We start from the raw sequence: 25,766 nt of genomic DNA, 5'->3' as shown, positions 1-25,766 counted from the left end.
CTGTCCTCCACCAGGGAGAGTCCATGGATAGCCTCTAAAAGCTGCTCTCTCCTCTGTTGAAAAGAAGCTGAGCAAAAGGGAAAGTTTTCTGAAAAGGTAAGCTCACACTGAACAGTCCTAAGTGCCTATGATGTATTCTGGTGTCAGTTGTACCATCTGGAAGAAAGACTGCCTTATACTTTTATTATAGTCACTATGAGCTTTCTAAACCTTAAGAGGAAAATCATCATTCTATTTTCTTGGGTTATTCGGTCAGAAGACTGATTCATTCTTCCTCAGGAATACATGTTTTAACTGTAAGTTAACTGCACCAATGCTAACACAAAGAGAACCCCATGAAAACAGTATCTTCTTTCTAGGTATTACTTGAAGGACAAAGTAAAAAACTAAAATCTGAAGCGCTAAATTACTTCTATAAGTTGTCAGATAAGATTTCTATAAGACTTCAGATATCAAAAAAGAGCTGAAGGTCTTAAAAGCAAAATTGAATTTTAGCTTCTCAATAAAATGAAAAAAAAAAAAAAGACAGCCACTACAGGAAAAAGGCTAGAAAATAATTTGTGAAAGCGTTCTAGGAATAGACGCGAGAGGAGCAATCTCAGATGAAGTAATCTTCTGATTTTCAGTCTTAAAACTATTATGTAGGAGTCAATTACTCTGCTACAAAGAAAAAAATCAAGATAGTTGCAAGCATGATGAGGAAGAACGGAATGATTAAGTCAACACAGTAGTCTTTGTAGTCACTAGGGAGAGGGTGAAAATTTTGTGAAAACCTTATTAAGGAAAGGAAAACAGAGCTGAAGACTAACTGTACACTACTGATCAATGCTAACCAATCTTGAATTTGTCCTGCTGAGAGAGTAGAGAGGGATGCGGTGTATGTGAAAGATGATATTCAATGCAGGAGCCTGATCCAGAATCTTTTTACCTGTGGAAAATCAATATGATTATTCTTGACAGAAGGAGTACAGGTGAAGTAAATAAGTACAGAATTCGTTACTGAAATTGGAATACCTTTAAGCAGTTTCACTGAAGATTCAGCCACAGCTGTGGAAAGTGTTATATCTCTGAAAATCTTGGTCTGTTGCTTTTTGCAGTACAGTATTCCCTGGACACATTTCTGATAGGAAGCACTGCCTGTTAATGATTTAAACATTCTCGAGAGCTTACAAATTTCAGACTGGCTCCTTTGAAAAGTTGGCTTACTGGATCTTCAGTGAGTGAGCAAGGGAGAGGCTTTCTGGAAATATAACATTAATGCTGAACCAGTACAACTCACTAGTTTAAATTAATTTCTTACTTTTCAATAGGGAGTCTATTTTGTGACCACTCTAAATAGAGCTGAATCTGTTTTTTTTATAATGGGCAAAGCTGAGAAAGAAGGCTATTCTTTTTATCTATTTGTAGTGACTGAGCTGGATATGAAATCTGGAGGAAATCTTATATGTTCAGTGGGGTGTTGTTCTTTGAGATAATTAGAGGTCTAATCATGTTTCCATGTGCTCATTTCAATTTTATTCGCCCAACAAAAAATAATTCCTCTTTCAATCCAGTGCCCTGTTTGGAGAAATTTGCAGTTAAATTAAATGACAAGTGTCCCCTTTTATATTATTTCGTAAGTTGATAAATAAGTATAAATTTGAAAATTTTTATGAAATATAGTTATGGGAATCTTGAACAACAGATGGTGGATAAACAGTGTACACTGAGATTTGGTATTCGTAGCGCTTGTTCTGTCTGTGCTGTGGGATCACTCTCTGTGGATGACTCACACACAAATATGCATTCACAGATATTGCAGCACAAGCTTAAGTTTAGATTTGAAATTTTCTTGCTTTCCTGGCTGTGTTGTCTAAATGCTTCTAATGAAGCAGTCTGACTTGCTACTCTGTGTATGCCTTGCTACCTTGTTGACTGGAAGATGTTTTTGTTAACCGTCATAATGTCATAATGATTTTCATCTTTGTACAGGCAGTTTAAAAAAAAATTCCTAATAATTAGGAAACATTGTGTGTAGCCAGGGTGAGTGTGGGAAAAGATTAATTGCTTCTTGTAAATCAGTTAAATCATGCTTTACAAAGGCATTTCTTAGTGAAGTGAGTAAGTGGGTTAGTTACCTTTGTTTGCTCAGTTTTACTGAAGTGCTCTTTGTTCATTATTGCTAAATTTGACTGGAAAATAACCTTTTAAAAAGAATTAAAAATGTCTATTGCAGAAACATTTGGATCTAAATGAAACCAAGTTTTGTAAGCACCTTGTTTCAAAGTGACTATTGAGCATTTTGGGAGAACAAAGGTCAGGCAGTGATGCCAAACATATTCCATTCTGTCTTCGGTGTTGGCACATGTGATGGTGGTGTAGGTTCAAAGATGGGGCATTTGTAAACTCAGGCTTGTTAGAAAGGGTCAAGTCAAATATTTTTTACCTGAGTGCTCAAGCATTCAATTTGTCTACTGTAATGTTGATTTACATGTAAAATTATATCTCTAAAATCTCAGTATCGTGTTGCAGCTTTTCGCACAGATCTAACAGTTGCTCGAGGCTCAAGCTGAAATCTTTCCTAGTAGAGTCACGTGCAAAACTTTTAATTCACTTTCAAAAGCTTCAGAAGTTTCTCTTATATTATTCCGAAACCTCTTATTGTTTTTACATTTGTTGTTTTGACAGCATATTTTGAATTCTACAGAGAACTTCCTTGTAGCCACTTGTTAAATTAATTGTAATGCACATTGCAGAATATTAGAATGTTTGTAAATGAATTCAATATTGAGTAACTGTTTCTGTGTCACTGAACTGAATTCTTAATCAGAATTAAAATTTACTCTGCATAACTACATAACTATCAAACAATTTCTTTTTCTGGTTTTATATTTTTGTGGCTTAGAAGAGTTAAATCAATAAATCAATATCAAGTTAAATCAATAAATGCATCTATTATCCCCTTTGTACTGATGCACATAGTTGTAATAATTCAGAATAGGCAAAAAGCCCATGACATGTTTCTAAATCTTGAATAGGTGGAGGGGACAGGCTAATACTTGCCCATCGTTGTGTGCTCTTGTCCTCTTGAGCTGTCTCCATGTTGTAGGAGAGAATGCTTTTAAACCTTATAAATCCTTACACATGGAAGTGACTGCAGGAGGGAAAGATCTGGAGGAGATTCATATGCATCAGGATTCTGTAAGTTGTTACTAGTGGTACTGCCAAACATCCTACCGAGATTTATATTTAAAAAGAATCAAGAAAAAAGGGTCAGGATATGTTCCGCTTCCCTCTTGCCGCTCCACCCACTGCCCTGTGTTTCCAAATTTCTCATCATAGGAAAAATCTTTGCCAGAAAGGAAGGATTTTGTTTTACTTTATTGAAATTTTGTGTATACTTGATGTACACCAAAACTATGTGTCATTTTAGATGTTGTTAAAGCAGGGATATTTCTCGGTAGAGAGAAAGCTGAGGCAGGTGTTGAAATGGATGTCTCTGCATCCCACCACACCTGATCACTGAGAAAACAAATCTCTTTTAGTTCTTTTCCCGTAAGACCAGTCATTAAGAGCCATTCCATTTCTCTGTTTAAAAGCTGTTTGTTAACTCACTGATTGTTGCTTTTATTCAGAATCTGAATCCTTCCTAGGGTGTCAGTTTTGGCATTCAACAAGAGTATGCACACCCTGAATATTTTGGCCAGTTCTTATATGACAGTCTATGACAGTACGTCCCACAGGCTTCATGTGTCCAAAGTGCCGTTCAGTGGAGACATTCTTTTGATTATATTTATATGTGTCCCTCTAGTTTCTCAGTTACAAATGTCTGTCTTTAACTTTTGCATGGATCTCTTTGTTTTTCCTGGCTAATTTTGGAGATGATGACAAACCTTAATAGATGTTAAAAATTAATTCTGTGTGATACAATTTTTCTTTGATGGATTTCTACCTTTCACATGCATTTGCTAACGAGTAGATTACATTGTGTAATTTTTTTTCTAGCTATAGAATTTTAATGAGAAACCTATTTTCAGCTGGAAAATGCAGTCACCCCTTGCTTTTTTAAGGACATTACCATTATTAGCAGCAGATTTATAAAAGCATGGAAAATGAAATTCTGATGCTGAATGTAGTCTGTGGATTTTACACAGTTTAAGGGCAGTGTACTGTAGAAGAGGTATAAGCGTTAATATATGTTTGACTTTAGATGAAGTTGATGCATATCATGGGAATGGGGAGATGTTTAATGCTTAAAATGACCATGCTTGTGCTTTGAAATAGGATTTTAAACACACCTGAAAAGAGGTATTTATATGTATCAATACAAGTAATACCAGTTCCTTGTGTTAAATATTTTGGAGTAATACCTACCATCTCTGTAGTAAATGTTCAGGAGTCTTGAGAAAAGTGAGCCAAGGTACCAGCCATAGTTTCTCATAATTGTTTTTACCTTTGGCTGTATATCACTAATGGCAGGGTGAAAGCTGGATATGAAATGTTATGTTACAAACTTTTTTGAGGTATCCTTTTCATGTTTTTTTTTTTTAACTTCCACTGCACACTGGCAGAAATTTGATATCTTTTGCAAGTTTTCTTGGGGGAAATATATAAAGTGAAAGGAAAAGGATTCGCAATCATCATAAAAATACTTATCCAGGGTGTGGGAAAACGGGATTGACATGCCTCCTCTGCCTGATGTGTAACAGGGATTTGTCCATGATGAATGCCTAGCGATGCTGAGGTGTGTCTTTCTCCTGTTGGACCTGTTCCACTTTGAATATACAATTATATATTCATTAGATCAGAGATAGTGTGCCTGGTGATTAAGGCACTCCTTTGAAATGTAAACCCCAGTGGTGCCTATTCCAGAACAGTAGTTTGGTTCAGGTTTTGCAGCACAGATGAGTTCCTCATCAACAACTTGCTGGTTATTCTGATCTCACTCTCCCTCTTTCTTGCTTTTTAACACCCTTTCTTACCTCAATCTTCTCTCTCATTTTAGAGCATAAATTGCATGCCAGGACTAAGAAACTAGTAAATGAAGGTTGATTGCAACTGATAAATGTATGTGAAACATTTTGACTTGCACCAATTTGCATGTTGATGAATTGCAACGCAGAAGTGTCTCTTTCTGTACAGGAGATACAGAGGTTATGCAGCATGCCTGGCCTAATTGCAGATGTTGTACTGAACATACTTTAAAAGCGAGGTAACATGGGTGCCACCTATTTTGTACAAAAATATACAATCATCAAAGAAAGCTATGTTTATCTTTCCTTATTCTTACAGCTCAATATATTCTGCTGATGTTATGCATCAGGATTTTAGTGGTGTTATTCTTGAGGATTTTAGGATGTCAGGGGAGGAATGTTCAAAACCTACTTCAATTCCTTAGCTCTGAAAGGTGTGTGAGAATTCTCTCTCCTTTAGGAGGAAGGTATGGGATTAAAAAGTCTCGAAATGGCAATAGTTAATATGCATGTTCATGACAGAAACAGAGAGAGAAAGTTTCACTGCTAGGGGTATGTACAAATGTTGAGTTAGTAATAATTTTCCTTTCTACTGAAATTGCTTCCTTCTCTGAATTTATCCAATGCTGCTGAAAAGTAAAGTTTATGTATGAGGCTGTAGTATCAGCAGCCTACTGCTTATTTTTCTGTGACTATTTTATGAGTAAAGTTTCAAATCCATTTACATTGCTGAAGTATAGACACAGAGTCCTTTTCCCTTTCTGAAGCAGTATTTCTTCCAGGTTTTATTTTGCATTGTTAGTTTACTGTCTGGGGGTGTGTGAATGTGCAATACATTTCAGGAACACAGTAGAAGTAGTTTCATAGTTTTTCGTGCTACCAATAAAAGGAAGTTAAACTTTATTTCTGAGAGTGACTACTAAAATGAATCAATAAAAAAAGGTCTTTAGTGACAGAAAAGCTACTGCTAATACTAAGAAAACTAGATCTGAAATGTTAGGCATTCAGATAAAAGATTGGATTTTCAAAAGCGGTTACTTGTAACCTGGCTATTTCTTTTGAAATAGGTGATAATTTTGTCAGACATCAATAGGAATAGTTTGATTCTTCTGAAAATTCCTCTCATCAAAGTTATTACTCTACTTAAACAGCCTTATCTGCGTGAGCAGCATCTCTGTGTGTGGCCCAGAGGCACCTCAGGCTGTGATCTTTCCATACAGAATCTAAGATCAAATGAAAATATCTTTGTTGGCTTTTGCTTTTCTTCTTAAAACATGTACATTGGTAAACTTCTAGTCTAACTTCCAGTCATCTGGTACAAATCTTGGCTTAGACTCTGTCTGTTCCCTCGCCTGTCTTCCTGCCACCTCCAAAAAGGCAAAATGGCCTGTGTATGGCTGGGGAGGAGAGAACTTTCTTTTTCCATAAATCACAAGACCGTTATTCTCTGCCAATCAATCACTGACAGCCACCTTTAAAATAATGTTACTAAACTTAAAAATCGCTATTAACTTATCCTAGAAATTTTTAGTATGATTCAATCTGATTCATTACTGTGACACATATCTGAAGTAGGACATGGGAATTTAGAATTCCTTTGAATTTTCAAGAAAAAAATATCTGCTATTGTATGTTATATCAATATTGTTGGGAATGGTAGTCTAGTTCTGTTGCACAGTGTTCTGTGTAGTTTATATATGTACATACTGTATTCAGCAAGTAACCTTACCAAATGTCTTACAAGTGTTGATGTAAGTAAAGGAACAGTCGATCTCATCTCAGCTGATTTCTAGAAGGGCAGAAAAATATTCCCCAGGGAATGTTTTTAGCCAAGTTTGGCAAACAGATACCTGGTTAAAGATTCCTCTTCCCTTCTTCCTCCCAGGACACCTGTAAAATTGATTTTTATAATGTAAAGGAACTGTGCGTTTCTCATGTGACAAAATTAATTTTTTCAGTCTGAAAGAATTGTGTGAAAGTTATTCAAGGTACAGTTTTAGCCATGAATTTCCCCTGAATGTCATAGATACCATGTCAAGAAAGCCTCTGCAGATAAGAATGTACAGGTACAAATCTTGGAAAAGGAATGTTTGTAGAGACATATCCATGCAAAATATTTGAACATCATGTAATTGTTAAGATAAAATTCAGAAGGGAAGTTTTTTAGTGACTGAACTATTCCAAGGCTGGCAGCAGATTTTGAAAACTTGTTTTCTATTTGTGATACTGGTATTTCATAGGAGCAGAGAATAATTCAGTTTGGAAGGAATTTGTGGAGGTCATCTAGTCCAAGCTCCTGCTCAGAGACAGACAGCTTTGAAGCTATGTCAGATTGCTCAGGGTCATAGCCCATCAGGTTTACTAAGAATAAGAAACAAAATGGACACTGAAATGAAATGTTACAATAAAATAGGGTCAGCATAAAGTTGGAAGAAATGATGAGATTTAGATGTGTGTCTGTGAAAAACAAAGAAGAATGAATTGCATTTTGTGATATTTATCCTTCTTTGTATTCCTTCTCAGTGAAATCTATAGTTGAGCATCATGGGGCCTGAAAGAAAAGTCTTAAGTGTTATTCAGAATAAAAGTGTTTCAAAAGCTTGCTTTAATGTGTATTAAAGGAGAAGGTAATGCTAAACTCTGTGTGCTTAGCCACTAGAGTAGTGCAATGATGACAAGGTAAGTGATGCAAGAGCAAGAATACTCAGCCAGTTGCTTTTAGGATTTGTGCTTGAACTTAAGAGCCTTAAGGGCCTTTTAGTTCATTAATAGTTTAGCTTTTTCTTCCAGATTACATGCCCCGAAGATCATGATTTTGAATAAGGAGGCAAATTAAGAGTTATACTGATGTGGGGTTGAATAAGAGTTGGAAAGAAAAGATTATCAGAATCTTATAATGGATATAAACATTCCAGAGTTTTAATCTAAATGATTTACCATATATCTGTTTCAGTAAAAAAATATAACCCAAGAAATTGTTGGGCTATATGTTAAAAATATGCTAAAAAAAAATAATCACAAGATGAGAACAACTAAATATACTCATTTCAAATCTGTGAATATGATAGTCAAATGGAAAAGAACAATGGCTTAGACAATAGCTTAGAACTTGGGCTTATTCCAGCACCTTTAATACTCAAGGAGTCTCAAATTCCCCAAAGTGCTTTACAAAGCAATGCTCTAGTGATTGTGTGATCTGTCCAAATAATCCCATTTAGGCACAGAGCAGTTTTTCAACACAAAGACTTAGACCTACAAACTACTTTAACCAAGGAGTTTCCACATAGTCTCAAGACACCCATTGGGGTTTTCATAGTACTGAATTATCAGCAGAAAGGGATGAGAACTGACATCCTTTAGAGAGGAACTGAAGTCATCAGTAGGAGTTTTCTTTTTTTCTTTTTAATTCTAGCACTATGTGGTGGAAACCTGTTGGTTTCCATAGCTTCAGTAAAATCAGGTTTCTGTTCCCTAAGTCCATGTACAGAACATGACTGTCTACTTCTGTCAGAGTTATATTTAAACATGTCTTAATTTCCTCAGTTTTTGCAGATAATTGCATTGTGAAAGCTTCAGTGATGATCATGTCAAAGTTTTAAAAGTAGCCTATCTCTAGAATAAACTTTGCTGTTCTTTCAATTCCTGATAGTTTTTTACTTTTACTTCTTCGCCGCCCCCCTTATGTCTAGTTACTATTGTCACTTAGTGGGTACTTTCCTCTCCTTGATCTGAGTTTTTTCACTTTTGATTGTGTAGTCCTGGGAGTTCAGAAGGCTCTCGGGGTCCGGTTGATGAGAAGTCTAGTGCTAACCTGGAGTGACACAATATGAGAAAGACAGTTTTTTTTTCAGGTGAAGTGAAACCTTTCACTCCCCAGAAGCAGCATTTCCCTCCTCCAAAGAACATGCATCTGTGTTTTGATGAAACACGTTGTATATTTAGTTTTCTCCCATACTACTTTTCAGTTACTCTTCAGACTGTGTTTTCTGTGTCGTTTGCTAATTAAAAGAGGACGCATGTTGCCTAACTTTTCTGTATGAGACAAAATAGACAAGGTCATGATGCTCCCACGACGCTGGGAAAGACTATCCCTACAGATAATACTGAAGTAGGATGAGAAACACATGGAAGAAAAAAGTAGGCATGCATATTTGTCAGAGCTCAGAAGCTGTTAATTTGAGCTTAACAGAGATACAATAGTGAAAACCAAACCTGAAGAGAGTTCACATTTATCCTTTTGCATCAATCTGTATATGGGCAGGGGACACGCTAGCATTTTTTTCAAGAGATCACTTCAGTAGTGGTTTCATTCCTTGTCTACATTTGCTGTTTTACAGTGTTGTAGATTTCACACGTACTATGAAAAGGCTCCAGGGAGATCTTATTGTGGCCTTCCAGTCCCTAAAGGGGGCCTACAGGAGAGCTGGGGAAGGACTTTTTACTAGGGCATGTAGTGATAGGACGAGGGGGAATGGCTTTAATCTGGAAGAGGGCAGGCTTAGATTAAACATTAGGAAGAAGTTTTTCACTTTAAGGGTGGTGAGGCACTGGCACAGGTTGCCCAGAGAGGTTGTTGGGGCCCCATCCCTGGAGGTGTTCCAGGCCAGGCTGGACGTGGCCTTGGGCAACCTGGTCTGGTGGGAGGTGTCCCTGCCCATGGCAGGGGGGTTGAACTGGATGATCTTCAAGGGCCCTTCCAACCTAAACCATTCTATGATTCTATGAAAACCCAAATCTGTTGGATCTTTTTTTTTTTAAATTCTTCTTCTTGAATGCGGCGATTCATCTGCTCAGACCTGAGAGAACAATATCCCCCCCCAGATAACACGTCAGAGTAAGCATATGAAGCTGTTGTCATTGAAGCAGTTGTAGTCGTGTGTATTGTGGTTTTGTAATGAATGTGCTGAACCTGATAAGGGGCTAGGAAACAACAAATGGCACCAGGAGAGATGAAAATCTGTACCATATGGAGCACAATATAACTATGGAATCTCAAAACTCTGACTCTGGGGAGTGTGCCAGCATACGTGGGAGAAGTCAGAATTTCATGAATTGTGTTACTCTTGAGTAGATTTGAAAGTACAAAAGAGTTCAACAGCACTCTGATAATTATGCAAATGTCCTTGTTCTCTGAATGAGACAGAAATGTGGCTTTGATATTTAGGCTTTGGAAACTTGAGCTTTGGATAAAATAAAGTAGAAGCAAAGTACAGTATAGTATGGCATGTGCAAATACTTGAAGACATTGCTGGAATGACTTAAATCTAAAGACAGTCTTAGATGTGGCAGGATTAGAAAGGTCTAGTATTAGAGTGAGAGATGGCCAAAGAACCCCATACTGTATGGCAGGAAAGGGTTTGGTTAATTAGCACGTATCACTCTTTCTTCAGAACAGAGAAACAATGCTAGTCTAAATGCCAGATTGTGAAAGAATTGCAAAGCAGAATCCTATCTTGTCTTAAAGATCTTAGAGCCTTGAGTAGGTGGGTTTAACAAAGATTTTCTACCAAAACCCTGAATTAGACAGAAATGTTTTGCATATTATAAAATCACCTGTTCATTTCAGTGGGATGAAGCATTAACTTGTTAAGCTGTTGTTTGCAATATGGCTGTGTGCTGTTGAACTGGGCACTGTTGAGTGATGGGTAAAACACCCCCACTATAAATGTGCCGGTAAACTGAGCATGGCTGAGTGAAAGTTAGAAAAAATTCTGTATCGCTTCACTGTGGGATGAATAAAGGACAGTAGTTATTTTTTAGGTGGGAAGTAATTTGTGGAGAAAAATATTATTGAACAATGTCTGCAGAAATACTTAGTACCCACTGAACTTTCCAGCAATAGACGATGTTCATCTTCGTCTTAGGCTTGGTATATCTAGAGGTATTCCCTCCATATAACCATCTTAGGTGCCAAACTAAGTAGTCTTATCTCCTTTAGCACAGAGTAAAAAAGAAAGCTTATGAAGGACTATTTCAGAGCAGCAGCAAATCCTGGTCTGTATCTAATCCTCCCATGACTGTCAATTAGGGTCCGAGTTTTCAACCATTTGTCTCATTTGTAGATAGTATTACTTGATTCACTCTACTTGCCCCACAGCTCTTAGTGTTTTGTTTTTTTTTCCCCTGACTCTTGCCCAAAAAATTAGTTCCTCACAGTTTTCTAAGCTTGACTCATTCTCACTTCCACTTTCTCATGCTGTTGAGTAGTTCTTGGAGAAACCTAATATTGTAGAACAAGGGTGAATGTGGTTTATGGAAGGAGGTGTTATTTTTTGTGTCTCATGGGAGAAGGAGTTGGTTTTTTTCATCTTAAATGGAAGTATCTTGAGGGAAAAACCCTAAGGGGAGCCAAAGCTGGTAGCAGCCTTAGCCAGGGCTCAGGTACTGCTGTTCCATAAAACTAGTTTTGTTATTAAAAAGGTACTCTGTGAGAGATTAATTTTGGACATAACAAAAATTTGCTGAGTATTCCAGCCAAACTGTTTTGAATATCTGTAGAAAACAGGCATTAGTTTCTTATTTTATTTTTTATAAGGTTTCAGAAGTATGGCTTCACTAAAGCAAAAATGTAAAAATTAAAAATGAGTACGCAGTGATTGAAAAAACTTACTAAAATGTAATAAAAAGTGAATTTACAAATTGTGTCTCAGCCTATGTTTCATAGTTCAAGTAAGGGACATTTTTTTCTACCGTCTGAAATAACCTCAACAGCAGTTTATGAATTAACATCTCCTCACAACAACATTTGCTTACAGGAAAGTGCTGCATTAGAGTTGAAAAGCAAAACCAAGTAAATCTCCTTTTTAACAAAAATAGGGTAATTCCTGAGCAAACATCCCCATCAGACAAGTGTGCGTTGCTTACACAGAGTGAGAAAGTGCCCTTCCTCTAGCAGCCAAAGCTGAAAAGCTTTACGATTTTGCACGTATGTCAAATTCTGAAATTCTGTCGAATGCATATCAAGTCTACACTGACCTCAGAGGATACAACTTAACTTTGTATTAAAGTATATTGAAATTTTGCATAAACAGGAAAAAAACAACATTGCTTAGGTTATAGAAAGGTGAGGATTTACAGAACCTACAGATCATTTGTGGTCTTAGAAAGCTGAAGGATAATTCCCATTGTAAAATTTGACAGACAACTTTTTAAGCAGTATCAGGTAACAAAGTTGATAGGGTCTTTTTAATGTGTAATAAAGGAAGACAGGGAAAAAAAAAGCATGTATTTAGGAATGAGTCAGCTTTCATTTTGTGAGCTTTCTCTTGACTAAACTTGTTCTGACAAAAAAAATGCAAATTCAAGCAGCAATTAATACTTTAAAGCCATCTGTAAAAGATGTGAGAGAGAAAAGCATTCCACAAGTTTATCTGTGAACACCAGAGTAGAGGTAGGAAGCCTACAGGGGAAAAAAAAAACAGACAAACAAACATCTTGAGATAAAATTTTAAGTAAACTATTTTAGGTACACTATTAAGAATAATTAACATAGGCAGTCTTTCTGTTTATGTTTTCTTTAATACATAAAATTCTACTTCTTATTACCATGTGGTTTGGCAAGAGAAGTTTTTCTTTAGAGTCTCAACATTTTATAGGGGAACAGAAGAAGAACTACTAGAAGATTACAAATCACAGATTAAGTTATTTATTATCTCATTAGCCATTTTTTTCCCTATCACTTTTGTTCAAATGTTTGCAGCACTTTGCAGATGTATACTATTACTGCCCCTCCCCTTTCTCCTCTCTTCCTTAAGCAATAAAACTTTCCACAGAGAAACAGCAACACGTCTGAGGTCACAAAGGCAGCGAGGTTCTAGAACTGTGATTTCTTTTCACATGATCTTACGAATGGACTTGAAAGCTTCATCCACAAACACATTCACTGTGACCACTCGTAACTTCCCCTGCATTTACTGATAAGCAGCATTTCTTAGAGCCTAATGGAAGAGTCATCACACATTTCTGTGATACTGTGTTTGGATTTAGGTTTTCTGTGAAGCAGGAAAACAATGTCCTTACTTGGGCAAACCCCATGAAAACAGTGGAAAGCAATGTAAGCTTGATTTGTGTCAATTTTGTTATTTACATATTACTATTTATTTTCTATTTGCATAGTTCAGCATATTACAGCTTTATTAACATTAACTTAGATTCCTTAATGCAGAGCAAAATGGCTCCCTTAAACCTGTACGTGGGAAAAAAAAAATCAAACGCAAAGATCATTTTAGTAATAGAGGCTGTGGGAGGATGCGTTGTTACCTGAAACAGCTTTCAGCCTCTGGAAACTGTTCTGCTACATAGTTCCTCGTTCTTTCTTGGACTTTTTGCTGACTGATGGACTCTGTGAAACAGGCTCCTTGCGACGCTGCCCTGACAGGGTGAGGTTGCAGCAATAGTTAAGTGAATTCTGTGCAATTCACATCTATAATTTTTCTAAATGAAATGCCAGAGAGCTTCAAAATCGTGTCCCTTCAGAAGATTACCAGAAATTCTTTTAACATCACTGAAGTAATTAAGTAATTCAAAAAGAGTCTGTGTGAAGCTGGTGTCAAACACTGAGTTCTGCTGTCACCTTATTAATTAGAATTAAAAAAAAAAAAAACCAAAACATTAAAAAGGAAAACAACCTCTATGTGATTGTGGTATGCTTACTTAGTGTGGTAAAGTACAAATCACTTAGCCCTTATATAGGGAAAAACTCAGTCTGCCCTTGATGTGCATTTCTGATCTCATTTCTGCTTCTTGGGCTTACAGTCTTCTGTGATTTTGTGAAAGACCAAATTGCTCTACACCATTCGTAATCAACCTCAACTCTAAAGCAAAATGCAGCTCTTGAGCAGAGAAAAGAAAAAAATGAGACACAAAAAGGAAGAAATGATTTGCAGAAGTGTATGAAAGGCTATCATCCATAGAGAGGTGTAGTGTCATGGCAAAATAACTTCAGTGTCGACTTAACTCTGTTTCCATGTTAGTCAATGTGGAGCACTTCTAAGGGTTACTCCCTGACAAAATAAAAATGCTGCAACCTATGAAGATGCAGCCTGTTATATGGCTGCTCATAGTGGTGTGTAAAAGGAAAAGAACACAAGATGGAAGGCTAAGTAAGAAGAAGGATGTGTCTCACAGCCTTCTGGCTACCCAAAACCATTACCTGCTGGGGATTCTTACATTATTTTTGTGATCTTTATGTTGGCAGTATAACAAGTCTTGAGGGAAGACATTCAAACTGGCCAGAACTTGCAGGTTTTATTTTCTTTTCCTGGCATGTGAATCATCCATCATCTTATTCTGACCCTAAGTGTTGTGTTCCAGTGTTGGCAACAGGCGTAACACCAGTCATCTGAAGTGATTCTGTATCTCCGTTGGACGTTGTCTGCACCTCCAGGGCCAGAAGAATTATGGCCGGGCCTCTTCCCTGCTCAGGCTGAGCTATAAAGAACTCAAGTGATCCTTGTGGAGGTGCAAAGCCGGCCTGAGAAAGGCATAAAGGGAACAGGCTTGTGTAGTAAACCTTAAGAAGAAGTTCTGACCTTCCCTTCAGAGGAGAATAGGAAGGAGGCCTCTGGGGCTGGGCTGGGAGAAGTTATTTTGATTTGGTAGTTTGACTTAAGTTTCTCTGTTTGAACAGTAAAGCTGAGGCAAGACAGAAATTTGAGCTTGATGGTAAATCCCTAAGAAGCATGAGATATCCAGCGTGAATAGGAGGAAACTGAGGCAATGTGTTTTTTAAGCCAAACTGGGCATGTTGCACCATGCTAAGTTTTTTGTCAGGTTGTGTGCATGACTGAGGCCTTGCAACCAAAGGCGGGGAGGCTAGTAAGAAACTAAACTAACAATTAAAAAAATACATTCATCCATCTATTGCTGAGTAATCTCATGCAAATCTTCCACGTATGGCCAGTAACTAATTATATGAGGGTTTTATAGCAGTAGCGATTGAGAACTTGGGCAAAGAGCTGGCAATACTTAGGTCAAGAGACAATTGAACGAATATGATTTGAACATAAAATTATTTGTCTCTGCACCCTTATATATTTGGACATGCGAATAATGATGTTTGAGCAATGCCATTAAAGTTAGTAGGTCTGAGATTTTTCTTCTACTGAAAAATTCTGAAACAAAGCAGGCAAGCATATTTAGGCCTCAATATGAATCTCAATTAAAAAGTATCAATAGAGTATCTCAAAGGAGGAAGACTTCTGTTGCTTTACACCTCTTCTCCTCTGTATCAGCTGTTATTAGTTCTTATTAAACATTTATCCGCATTGTCACCAGGCCTCTGAGCTCATTGTTAACTTGCTTTGTAAGCGTCCAAGAGAAGTAAGGCTTGGAATAGAAAGAGGGCAGTGAATTAACTTGACAGATATTTATGGGGAACCACTCCCAAACATGAGAGTCGGCATGAGTGAAAGCGTGAATGTTCCACCTTGGAAAATGCAGTGGCTAAGTGATGGTTCAGCTGTTGTTTTGGGCTGAGGGAAGGCAGACGTTTTCATTGCTTAACATGAAATGACAGGGAGACAGAGATATGCCAAGGAAAGCTGTGAAGATAATTACACGCTTTTTTTTTTTTCTGGGATGGGGGCAAAGGAGATGCAAAAAGTAAAGGGGGGGAGCTAACCCCTGCAGAAAGGTTCAGGGAGTGTTGTGCTAGTAGACAGTACTTAATTGGAATGTGGAGTTACAGCTTGTCAGCTACAATGAGTTTTTAATATAACAACCATATGCTGATGAACCTGCACATTAGTAAGACGGGACAAAGCATGAGGGAGAGGAGGGATGCGTACATCAGTTTTTTCTGCTCAGAACTGAAGTACAGTAGCTTTTAACCAGAATGTTCCTATTACATTATTTTTCAACTGGCTTTTGAAAGGCCAGTTACCTGTGAGTGATGGTAGCCATGCTTTTAACCCTGTTGGCCATGAGCTGAAGCACCAAGACAGAAGATTTTTCCATGTAGCCAATGCAGACCCTTCGAGAACCACAGTGGGGAAAAAAAAAAAAACAAAAGTGTAATTGTGCTTAGCTTTTGCAGCGCAGTTTCTGGTGCAGGAAAGCCTTGCAGGGATATACCTAGCTGCTGAGGCAGCCAGTGCGTGCCAGCCTTGTAGATCCTGTTGATCAAGTCAAAGACTGCGGCCAGAATAATCGCTTGAAGTTTTCTGGACACAAAAGTGCCAGTGAGGAGTGCTGCCCTGTTCTTTTTAAAGGTTATTCCTAAGGGGCAGAATGGGAATAGTCTTGCAGTATAACAGATGCACATTTATGGATAAATGTCAAGGGCTAGCGCTGATTCTCTTGAGAGGTCTGTAGCAGTTTTACCACATCACTGCTTACAGTCTGCAGTGCTATATTTTTTAGCTCTAAAAAGTTAATGGAAAAAAGTATGGTAGGAGGAAAAGGGTACAGGGGAAGTGTGAAACCATTTCAGAAATTATTTCCTGCTAAGAAATGTAATGAACTTTATGTGAAGAACTGTAACAGCTAAGCACACCCCACATAACAGGCAAGCTTTAATAATTTTTAAAGCTCTTCAGGCACACTTGTTTATTACGATATAGCTGTTTGTGTTCCCTAACCAACTAAAAATTATGTCCAGATTTCTCCTTGCTACCCTGCTTTTCCTCTTTCCCTATTGAGTAGGTTTTGGGGATTTGGAAATCCACCTCTGTTCAGAAACACAGATTAATGCATGTTTTTTAAGTCTCTTTGGAGTTAAAAATGAAACCAAAAATTTTATTTTAATGTTTTTAGAGGGTTTTTTGTTTCTTAAAAATCAAGTATTATTTACTCGAAATTTATAGAAATCTTCCCTTGGTTTTAGTAGTTTTTTAAGGCTTTTGTTCCAGGCTTCCTGAAGTGTGTATAAATAGACATTTTTTCATTCTTATGTGTTGGAAGATTAGCTTCATTAATAATGTGACTTATAGAAAAACTTACAGGAAAATATTCTGAATGTATTTTTAGAGTGCATGTTGGTGTAGAGTGCACTGTATAATTAGGCATGTGTTAAAATATTGGGAAAATAACCTGAATCTGAGATGATCTTAATGATGAAAGGGAGATTAAATCAAAAATTTATAATGCTGGCCTGGAGATGTTTATTAACTCTACAGAAAATATATGCAGAGTGTTTCAGTATTAGAATGTTTTTCGTATTATAGCTAGCTGAGAAGCATTAAGATACATGTAGTCCTAAATCCTTCTCCTTGGATTATAAATTAGTTCAGTACTGAAAATTTATTCACAATTATATGCTGATAGCAGAGCTGCAGATTGCATGAACATCTCTTGAGTAATGAGAACTGCATCGCCTGTGAATGTAGAATACTGATAACAAAATTGAGGATTTGACGTGCTGCAGGCAGGCAACATGCAGGCTTTCGCACACAAAATGCATTGCATGCCTGACCTACTAATTGAAGTACAGTTCAAAAAATGCAGAAATTAGATTTGATTTAAATTTAAAAAAAAAGAAAAAAGAAAAAAGTAGAGAGGTGCCATTTTTATAAACAACTCTTCTCACTGGGGCGGAACCAGGTACTTGTCCACAAGCAGGAGTGAAGGAAACAAACTCCCAATAATCTGAGTTGTTGATGAAATAGAAGAAAAGTATTTTTAGCACCTTGAACGTATTTCAGCCGCAGCAGTGTGCATATACTGCAATACCAATTGTGTTGCATTGCTGTAATCAGCCTAAATACCTAATTATAAAAACACTTTGGGATGAGAGAGACTTAAAGGATCGAGTATTACATTGAATTTATTCAAAAGAATGTCTCTGATAAATATGTGATTATACAGAAAGAGCGTAATAACTAATATATACTTCCAAAAAAGGGTTAGAATTGTGGGTTTGGATTGTATGTGAAAAACAGTGACTTAAGTTGCAAGTGTTTGTGTGTGTGTACATGCCTATTTATCTTTCATGATTCTCTCACGATTAGTAAGAGCAAGAAGTAGGAGTATTGAGTAGACCCCCACAATGTGTCTTTCAAATATTTCATTTTAACAAATTAGTAAAATGCAAGAAATGGTCTTGTTTTGTGGATTTGATTTTTTTTTAAGCATATAAATCTGAGCAATGATCACTTTTCAACTGAAAATGGTGTACTAAAATACTTCAGAGCTAAGTGTTATTCACTGTTTCTCTTTATTAATGGCGATGTTTTTTAAAGTCTTTTTTTCAAAGCTCTGAAGTGTTTTTAGCCTCTAGCTCTCATTGACTTGGATAAATTCATATTGGAGTTCAGATGCTAATTTATATGACTGCTTTTGAAAACAATTAAATTTAGGTCAAATCCTGTTTCTGTAGAAGCATCCATTAACTCTGCCAGTAACTCTGGGAAATCTTTGTGTTCACAGCCTCTGTTCTTTAACTGACAATTAATTTTTTTTGACTGAGTCACCTGCCTTCAAGTATGGAGTTGACAAATAAAGTGCTTTCTTTAAGAAGCAAGGAGACTTCGCTCGTGCACTGCAAATAAATTCTGCAGAAATCCAGCATCTGGGGATGCATTTACGTTATTTTGTTTTTTTTTTCCCCAGGGGAATTCCGGCCTGGGGTTCAGTATTGCTGGAGGAACAGATAACCCACACATTGGGGATGATCCTGGGATATTCATTACTAAGATTATACCAGGAGGAGCTGCAGCAGAGGATGGAAGACTCAGGTAAAAACTAACTAATTACATATGTTTGGAAACAAAATGTATCATTATTATAAATTATTCTCTAAGAGTTAAATGTGAACTGGGTCTTTCATGGGGTCAGGGGAAGTAAATGACATGACCAGAGTTTCCTTTCTGCTAAGGTAGGAGAACTGATTTAAGTAGCTTAAAGCAACTGAATAAGGTTAGCTAAGTCTGGTATAAAGGGGCATTTGCTGGTGCCACCTCCATCTTTGTACCAGTCATTTCATTTAGTACAAAAGGCAAGATGGGAACAGGAGGAGGAAAAAGGCATATTAGCATGAAAGTCTTCTCTGCTTGGTCTTTGTATGTTCATGGCTGAAAAACTATGCATTGGTGTTATACATTAAGGCTATCAAAACTTCCCAAACTACAGAGACATTGCTAAATAGTCGCAGCTATTTGTAGATGCTCTCTGTTATTTGACTGCAGTGGTGAAGTATGCTTACCTCTGTTTCTGAACATTTTTTTGCGGTGAGAGGATGTGATGGCTGTGCTCTATATTCTGAGTCACCTCCAGAGTAGTCTATTGCTGTAGCTCCCTGATATGGCCACACAGGTCACTTGGAAGTTGTGGTTCTCCAATATATGGTAGCATATCTCTTAAACAAGAGGAACCACAGATGTGCTTGTGCTTCTCTTTCCTTATGGGCTGAATACAGAAAGGCTTCCGTCTATCACAGAGACTGCCACCCATCTGTCAGTCACGAAGCCTGCTGATGCTCCAAAAAGGCAATTTAGCTGGGAAGACTTGGGATAAAATTCTGAAGCTTTCATGATCTCAGCACTGCAATCTAAGATCTGGGAGCCTTTGCGAAAAACAGATGGTCTAAAATTCATGAAATGTGACCAGATGGTAACAATAACTTTTTTGCCAAAGCCTTTTCTTTTAATTCAAAGTTAAAAGTAGGGGGAGTTGGCCAGTTTTTAGAGCAAGTCTTGGATATTTCTTATACTAGGTTAGTAATTTGATTTTGGAAACGATTCTTATTTTTACTGTGATGGCGATGAGGAATCACGGTGGTTGGCAATGCCTGAAGAATTTATGGTCTAAATAAGATCGTAGGCAAAAGGAGTAGGAATAATCTCACATATCTTTACGACTAAAATGCAGCTATATACCCCTAAGCTACTCATCTTAGAGTCTCCTAATAGTCAGTGAAGAAAAACCTAAGCATTCTAGGTTGTGATTCATCTCATCCTAAAGTCAATGTCTAAAATAGAACAGAAGGATCACATCCTAAAAGGGCCTATATTTTCACTGGTGACTCAAATGAAAAGGAGTTTCATTCCATAGTTCGGCTGGAGTGATCTATATTGCAGATGTCTGTACTGGGCCAGATGAGCTCCATGCAACACAGAGCATGAGGAAATAGCCGTATTTGGAAATCATGCTATCAAAGTTGACATGATGAGCAGCAGTAAGGGGTTCTTCATCCTGCATCTGCCTTTCTACAAATAAGAAAGAATCCCCTGCAAAAAATGGTATCTTTTTAGTAGAGTTTTTAATTACTTTTGAAAGCTTTTCCAGTTTAAACCTTAAGAAGGCAGAAGCCAGAGCAGCATTTTGTCATGCAATCTTTGTAAGAAATCAAGGCTTTCATAACTCATTGCTATACTAATTAACTACCGTAAATTTAACTAGTGATTATTTAGTAATTACTGTGTTTTAAAGTAGACCTTTAGAAAGACCTTCTAAACCCACAAAAGACAGCATACTAATGCAATTCATTGATCCATGTTAAGATTAGACCTGGAAAACTTTGTGTTTTGTAGTATAAGTTTACTAGTACAAGTAAAGTTATCTTATTACTAAGACTTAGATAACATTCTTAGAGTATAGCATTCACCAGCGCATTTTGAAATAAAATGTTCCAATTGTTAAGCATGTATTTGACATGGTTGTTTTTCCTATTATCATTTGTAAACATAATTTACACCAAACTCCTCTGTTGTTAATACTGAGTATTGAATGCTATTAGTTCAAATTGGATCTGCAGAACTTTTTTACTTCAAAGAAAACCGCAAGCACCTTGCAATATGTGTCTGAAAGTGCTATTAGGGAAATGACTTAATCTTATGGGTTTTACACATAATAGGAAAATCTAATATTTTTTTTAGCTGAATATCACATGGTATGAATTATTATATGGAGTATCTGGAGTTCTGTATGCTCATCAACTCTCAAAGGGGGTTTTTTCTGCCTCAGTTTCCCACATACTCTTCTAAAACTTTGTGGTACATGAGAACTTGTAGTGACCCGTCTTTCCCACTCTTGCAGTCAAACCCAAGCTGTATGCTTACATGACACTTTAATGTTATAGAACATTGCTTTTTCAGTATTTTATAGTGAAATGGCAGACATAATTCAAAAGATCTCACCGTCATTTCCAAGCAAAAATTCTGTCTGGAATTCCATACAAACAGGTTTGTGGGTTTTGGTGGTGAGACTTTATTTTATTTCACAGTGTTTTTCCTAGGGGAAGATTCCTCTTTTCCTTGTTTTATCTGGTAAGTAGGTTTCACTTTGCTACAATGCTAGCAAAGACAATCCTGTCGTGTTTTAGGAACACCTGAAAATTTACATATAGGTGATTGTTACTGATACTCCACTGAATGGAAGAGCTATCCGGGGGCAGTCTCTGCTGACTTACATGATAATTAATTTTACATAACAGAGAATTTATCAGCTAAGGCCACTCTGTAAGAACAAAAGCTCAACAACATGCAGGAGCATCTGCCAAGAACAGTGATAACCTGAGAATGGGAGATTGGTGTTTATGGACAGAAAAGCTATATACTCTCTGGTGTTCATTTTGCCTCAGACTCTGCCTGCAGATTGTCTATATTATATAGCGGTGTGGACTGTTTGAACTACCTTCTAAATCTACTGTCTGTTTTTAAATCATAAAAACCTGTAAAATCACTTTTACTGCATTTTACATGAAATCCCTTTGATCCAACTTAGCTGAGTGAAGTTCTTCGAATAGCAAGATTGTGAAAGCAACCCGCAAGAAATGGACTGAATGCTACAGACTCTTGCAAGTCTTTTACATGTATATATGGATTGACGAGTGGAGGAGTAGGTCATCTGGACCTTCACGTCAGTCCAACAAAAGCAAATGAAACCTCCTGCACCTGGGGAGGAGTAACTCTATATTGTTGCAGAGGGTGGCATTTGGCAGGCTGGAAAACAGCTTTGTAGTGAAGGACCTGGGCATTCTGGTGGGCCATTTATAGTTAGAAGTACATAAATATCCAGTGTAAGTACCTGATGGGAGGGAATGAAGACAAAGGAGCCAGACTCTTATCAGTAGTGCCCAGTGACAGGGCAAGAAGCATTGCACACAAATTAAAACACATGAAATTCCACCTGAATGTCAGGAAACACTTTTTTACTGTGAGGGCGACTGACTGTGGGCACAGGTTGGCCAGAGATGTTCTGGAGTCTCCATCCTTGGACACAGTCAAAGCCTGACCAGACATGTTCCTGGGCAACCTGAGGTAGCTAACCTTGCTTCAGCAGGGAGGGTTTGATGAGGTGATCTCAAGAGGTGCTTTCCAACCTAAATGGTACTGTGATTCTGTAATTTGCACTTGAGTCAGAAGTGTGCCCTGGCAGCGATGAAGGCCAGCATGGAGGTCAGCAGAGATGCACAGAGGAAGGACTGGAGGCAGCAGTCACATGTTGCAATAAGGGTAATTCCAATTGGGTCTGAGGAAAAAAAAATAAATCTTTTTAATGAAGGTAGTAAGGCACTGCAACTGGTGGTTCAGTGAGGTTATGGGATCTCTGTCTTCAGAGGGATTCAGAGTTCATCTGGACAAAGTCCTGAGTCATGTGATTGAACTTTCAAGTTGACCCTGTTTTCAGCCTGTTGCACCAGATGACCTCCAGAGGTCCCTTCCAAACAGAATTGTTTTTTGATTCTGTAGTTTATTCTTTTACGTAAAACTTGTCTGTGAGACTGGAACAAAGGTGATTAAGTTCCTGGGTTTCTTTCCTTTAGTGGAGAACAGTATTTTTATTAACCGTAGATACAATTCACAGTGTGGGTTTGTATCACTTCATGGCTCATATCTCTACAGCAATACTTAAAAAATAGTAAAAATTATCAGCCACTTTAGACTACATTCTGTCCTGATTTGAGGTAAAACAGAACCAATTTTCTGTTCAGTAGCATTACTTTTTAGCTGGGCCTCTCCTAACTACTAAAATTAACAGCATATTGTGCAGAAACTGTTCACTCTCAGACTGATCAGACCAATGTTTATAGCTGATGCCAAGGAATGATATGCAGAGAGGCTCTGCTTATACTTATTGCTATAACAGCCAAGGCCAGTGAGCTTGGTTATTTGCCCTGTTGGAGGCCAGAAGAAGCAGAAAAGCATAGTGGGGTCCCACCTGTGGGGAGGAGCACACAGGACAGGTGACCCAAAATTGACCAACAGGGCATTCCATCCCATCTGCCTGATGCTCAGTATAAAAGCTGAGGGATCAAAGGGTCAGCTCTCTTTCTTCAATGGCCGGTGCCCGAGAACAACTCTGTCTGTTCGTCTGCCTTTGATCCCGACCCATGCATTCCTGAATCTAGATCCGGAATCCAGTTCCCATCTGTCACTGAGTCCAGTCTGAGACTTTCACCATGCCTGCTGGTGACGTGATCGTCATCCTGAGATCTTGATATGCTTTTGTATATTTTTCATTATTTTATTATTAATATTTCATTAAAGTAGTTTAGTTCCTTCAAAACGCCTAAGTTTTCAAAGTTGCTTCAAAACTCGTAAGAGTTCACCTCTCACCTGAAAAGAGAGGTGGAGGAGAGCATTTATCTCTCTCCCCAGTGGCCAGTCTGGCCAAAACCATGACACATGCATTGTAATAGAACATTTCTGTTCTTGAAAGACTTCTTGAATTTTCAAATATTAATCAAAGAAGCACAGAAAATCTCAAGTTGGAAGGGACTCATAAGGATCATCAAGTCAAATTCCCTGCTCCTCGCAGGACTACCTACAACTAAACCGTGTGATTAAGAGCTCCTTGACCTCTGACAGGCTTGGTGCCATGACCACCTCCCTTGGGACCCTGTTCCAGTGACCGACCACCCTCTCAGTGAAGAACCTTTTCCTAATGTCCAGTCTGAACTTCCTCTGATGCAGCTTCATTCCATTTCCTCGTGCCCTGTCGCTGGTCACCAGAGAGAGGAGATCAGCACCTCCCCCTCCGCTGCCCTCCTTGAGGTGGTAGTGACTACTGCCCTCCCTGAGGTGTACTGACTTCTATAAGAAATATAAGAACTAATACACTGCACAGTTCAGATTTTAGAAGACATTTTAGGTAAGTACATTGGCACAAACTCCTAATTTTGAAAAATACAGAAAGCTGTGGAATCCTTTATGATGTCCATATATAGAAAATAATTGAACCTACGGCAAATAATATATAGCAAATAATATTATGGAATACAAAGGAATTAATTTTGGATGTGATTAGCTAAATGTGAAGATAATAAACTTGGGATTTATTTTTTTTCTGAATGCTGCATTCCATGATTCTTTGAAGCTTTGAGTTTCAAATCAGTGACAGAGAATATAAAACCTTCAGAAGTAGCAGCCATTCCCACTGAGTTGAAGGAGAATGCCTCTCAACAGTTTGATCTTCTAAGTCTTTTGATGCAAGAAAACTTCTGCTTCTATCTCACAATTGTCAGTTGTCCATGGGCAAACATCTACTTTTTAATAAAAAAGCTCTGAATTTAGACTTCTCTTACTCCCTGGAAGAAAGACAATTGCAGTAATTCATGGCTCAGTTCCCTTTTTTGTTTTATTTGAGTTTGTCAGAGGAAAAAAATAGAGCAGTTGGCTCAATTGCCTAGATAAAGCAAAGAACTTCAATATACTATCTCAGTCATTCCTTCTATTGACACTTGTTGATCATAAGTGAAATTCTGGCTTCTAAAAGGCAACACACATCTAAAAAATTCATCATACTATATGAAAACAAGAGTGATCAACTTATGGAACTAGAAGCACAGTGTAGTGGTGTAACTTGATTGAAAAAAAAATGGAGTAAAAGAATAATTAAAAGCTTTCAATTATGACCAAGTTTAAAAGAGCAGAGATTCCCAGAATATGAATTTGTTTTCAGCAATCAAAAAGCAAAGCTGCTTTGAGTCAAATATCATTCTTTCTGTTTATAGTTTTTCACAGTCCGATTCCGATCTTATGGTGGAGGTATTTTTCTCAAAACTCTGTGCATAGGAATAAGTGGGTCGTATGAGTTCCTTATCTATTGCTTTCAGAAGATACATTTTTCCTTTTTGTGAAGGCAAGTTTGAAAATGTGATTTTTAAAAGGCCTTGGGATCTAAAAAACAAATAAAAAAGTATTTGATAGAACAATGATTAAAATCTTATGTTTTATACCAATCTTATGGTCATAGGAATCTGACTGAACCTGTGATTCAAAAATCAGTTACTGCATGCGTGACTGAATGTGAATGAATTTATTCGCAGGACTGTGAGATAGATTTGGATGGCCTTGAGCTTGAATTTTAAGGGTTAATGTTGTACCAAAATTTATTTTGGTGTTTGAGCCTGAGCTGTGCTCAAGAGGAAAGAGGGCTGATGTGAGGGGTGAGTCAAAGGGAAGAAAGTGGTTGTGCCTGGAGGCACACTGCCCTGGTAAGCTGCCCAGACCTGTAGCTGTTTCATTCATTCTTTCTTCTAGGAAACTGGTTTCCAGTCTCTTTTCATTTATGAACTTTTTTTTTTTTTCCTTAGGAGTGTAGATATTTGTAAGATGATCTTAAACAGGTTGAGAAAAGTAGATCGATTGCGAGTTGCTTTTGGTAGACTAATCAGAAACAGCACGCGTACCTCCAGCTATCCTGAACACCTTAACTTAAAAACTACTAAGGCTGTGCAGTGTTTATGTTTCCTTGGTAAATGAGTCTTTCCTGATATTACTCTAATTACTGATTGTCAGGAGGTTTAGGATTGTGAAACTGCAGCATTTTTAAGGCGTGCTGTGTTGTTCTGCTATCACCATAATAGTTAGCCCCATTGGATTTTTTTCCTCCAGCTCTGAAAGTGATTTGGTGTGGGGAAAGGAACATAATGCA

The 25,766-nt window shown here is 37.6% G+C and overlaps 1 protein-coding gene across 3 annotated transcripts in view; it reads left to right on the top strand.

Moving 5' to 3' along the window:
* Window positions 1–25,766, top strand: part of DLG2 (discs, large homolog 2 (Drosophila)) — a 673,110-nt gene that overhangs the window by 296,878 nt on the left and 350,466 nt on the right. For all 3 annotated transcript variants that reach the window (XM_009881201.1, XM_009881200.1, XM_009881198.1), the window contains one exon: window positions 18,501–18,625. In XM_009881201.1, coding sequence (XP_009879503.1) covers window positions 18,501–18,625 — 125 coding nt within the window. The remainder of the gene's footprint in view (window positions 1–18,500; window positions 18,626–25,766) is intronic.

Source organism: Charadrius vociferus, unplaced genomic scaffold (assembly GCF_000708025.1).
Source record: "Charadrius vociferus isolate BGI_N301 unplaced genomic scaffold, ASM70802v2 scaffold1, whole genome shotgun sequence".
Taxonomy (NCBI): Eukaryota; Metazoa; Chordata; class Aves; order Charadriiformes; family Charadriidae; genus Charadrius; species Charadrius vociferus.
This window is presented reverse-complemented; position numbering and strand designations above follow the sequence as displayed.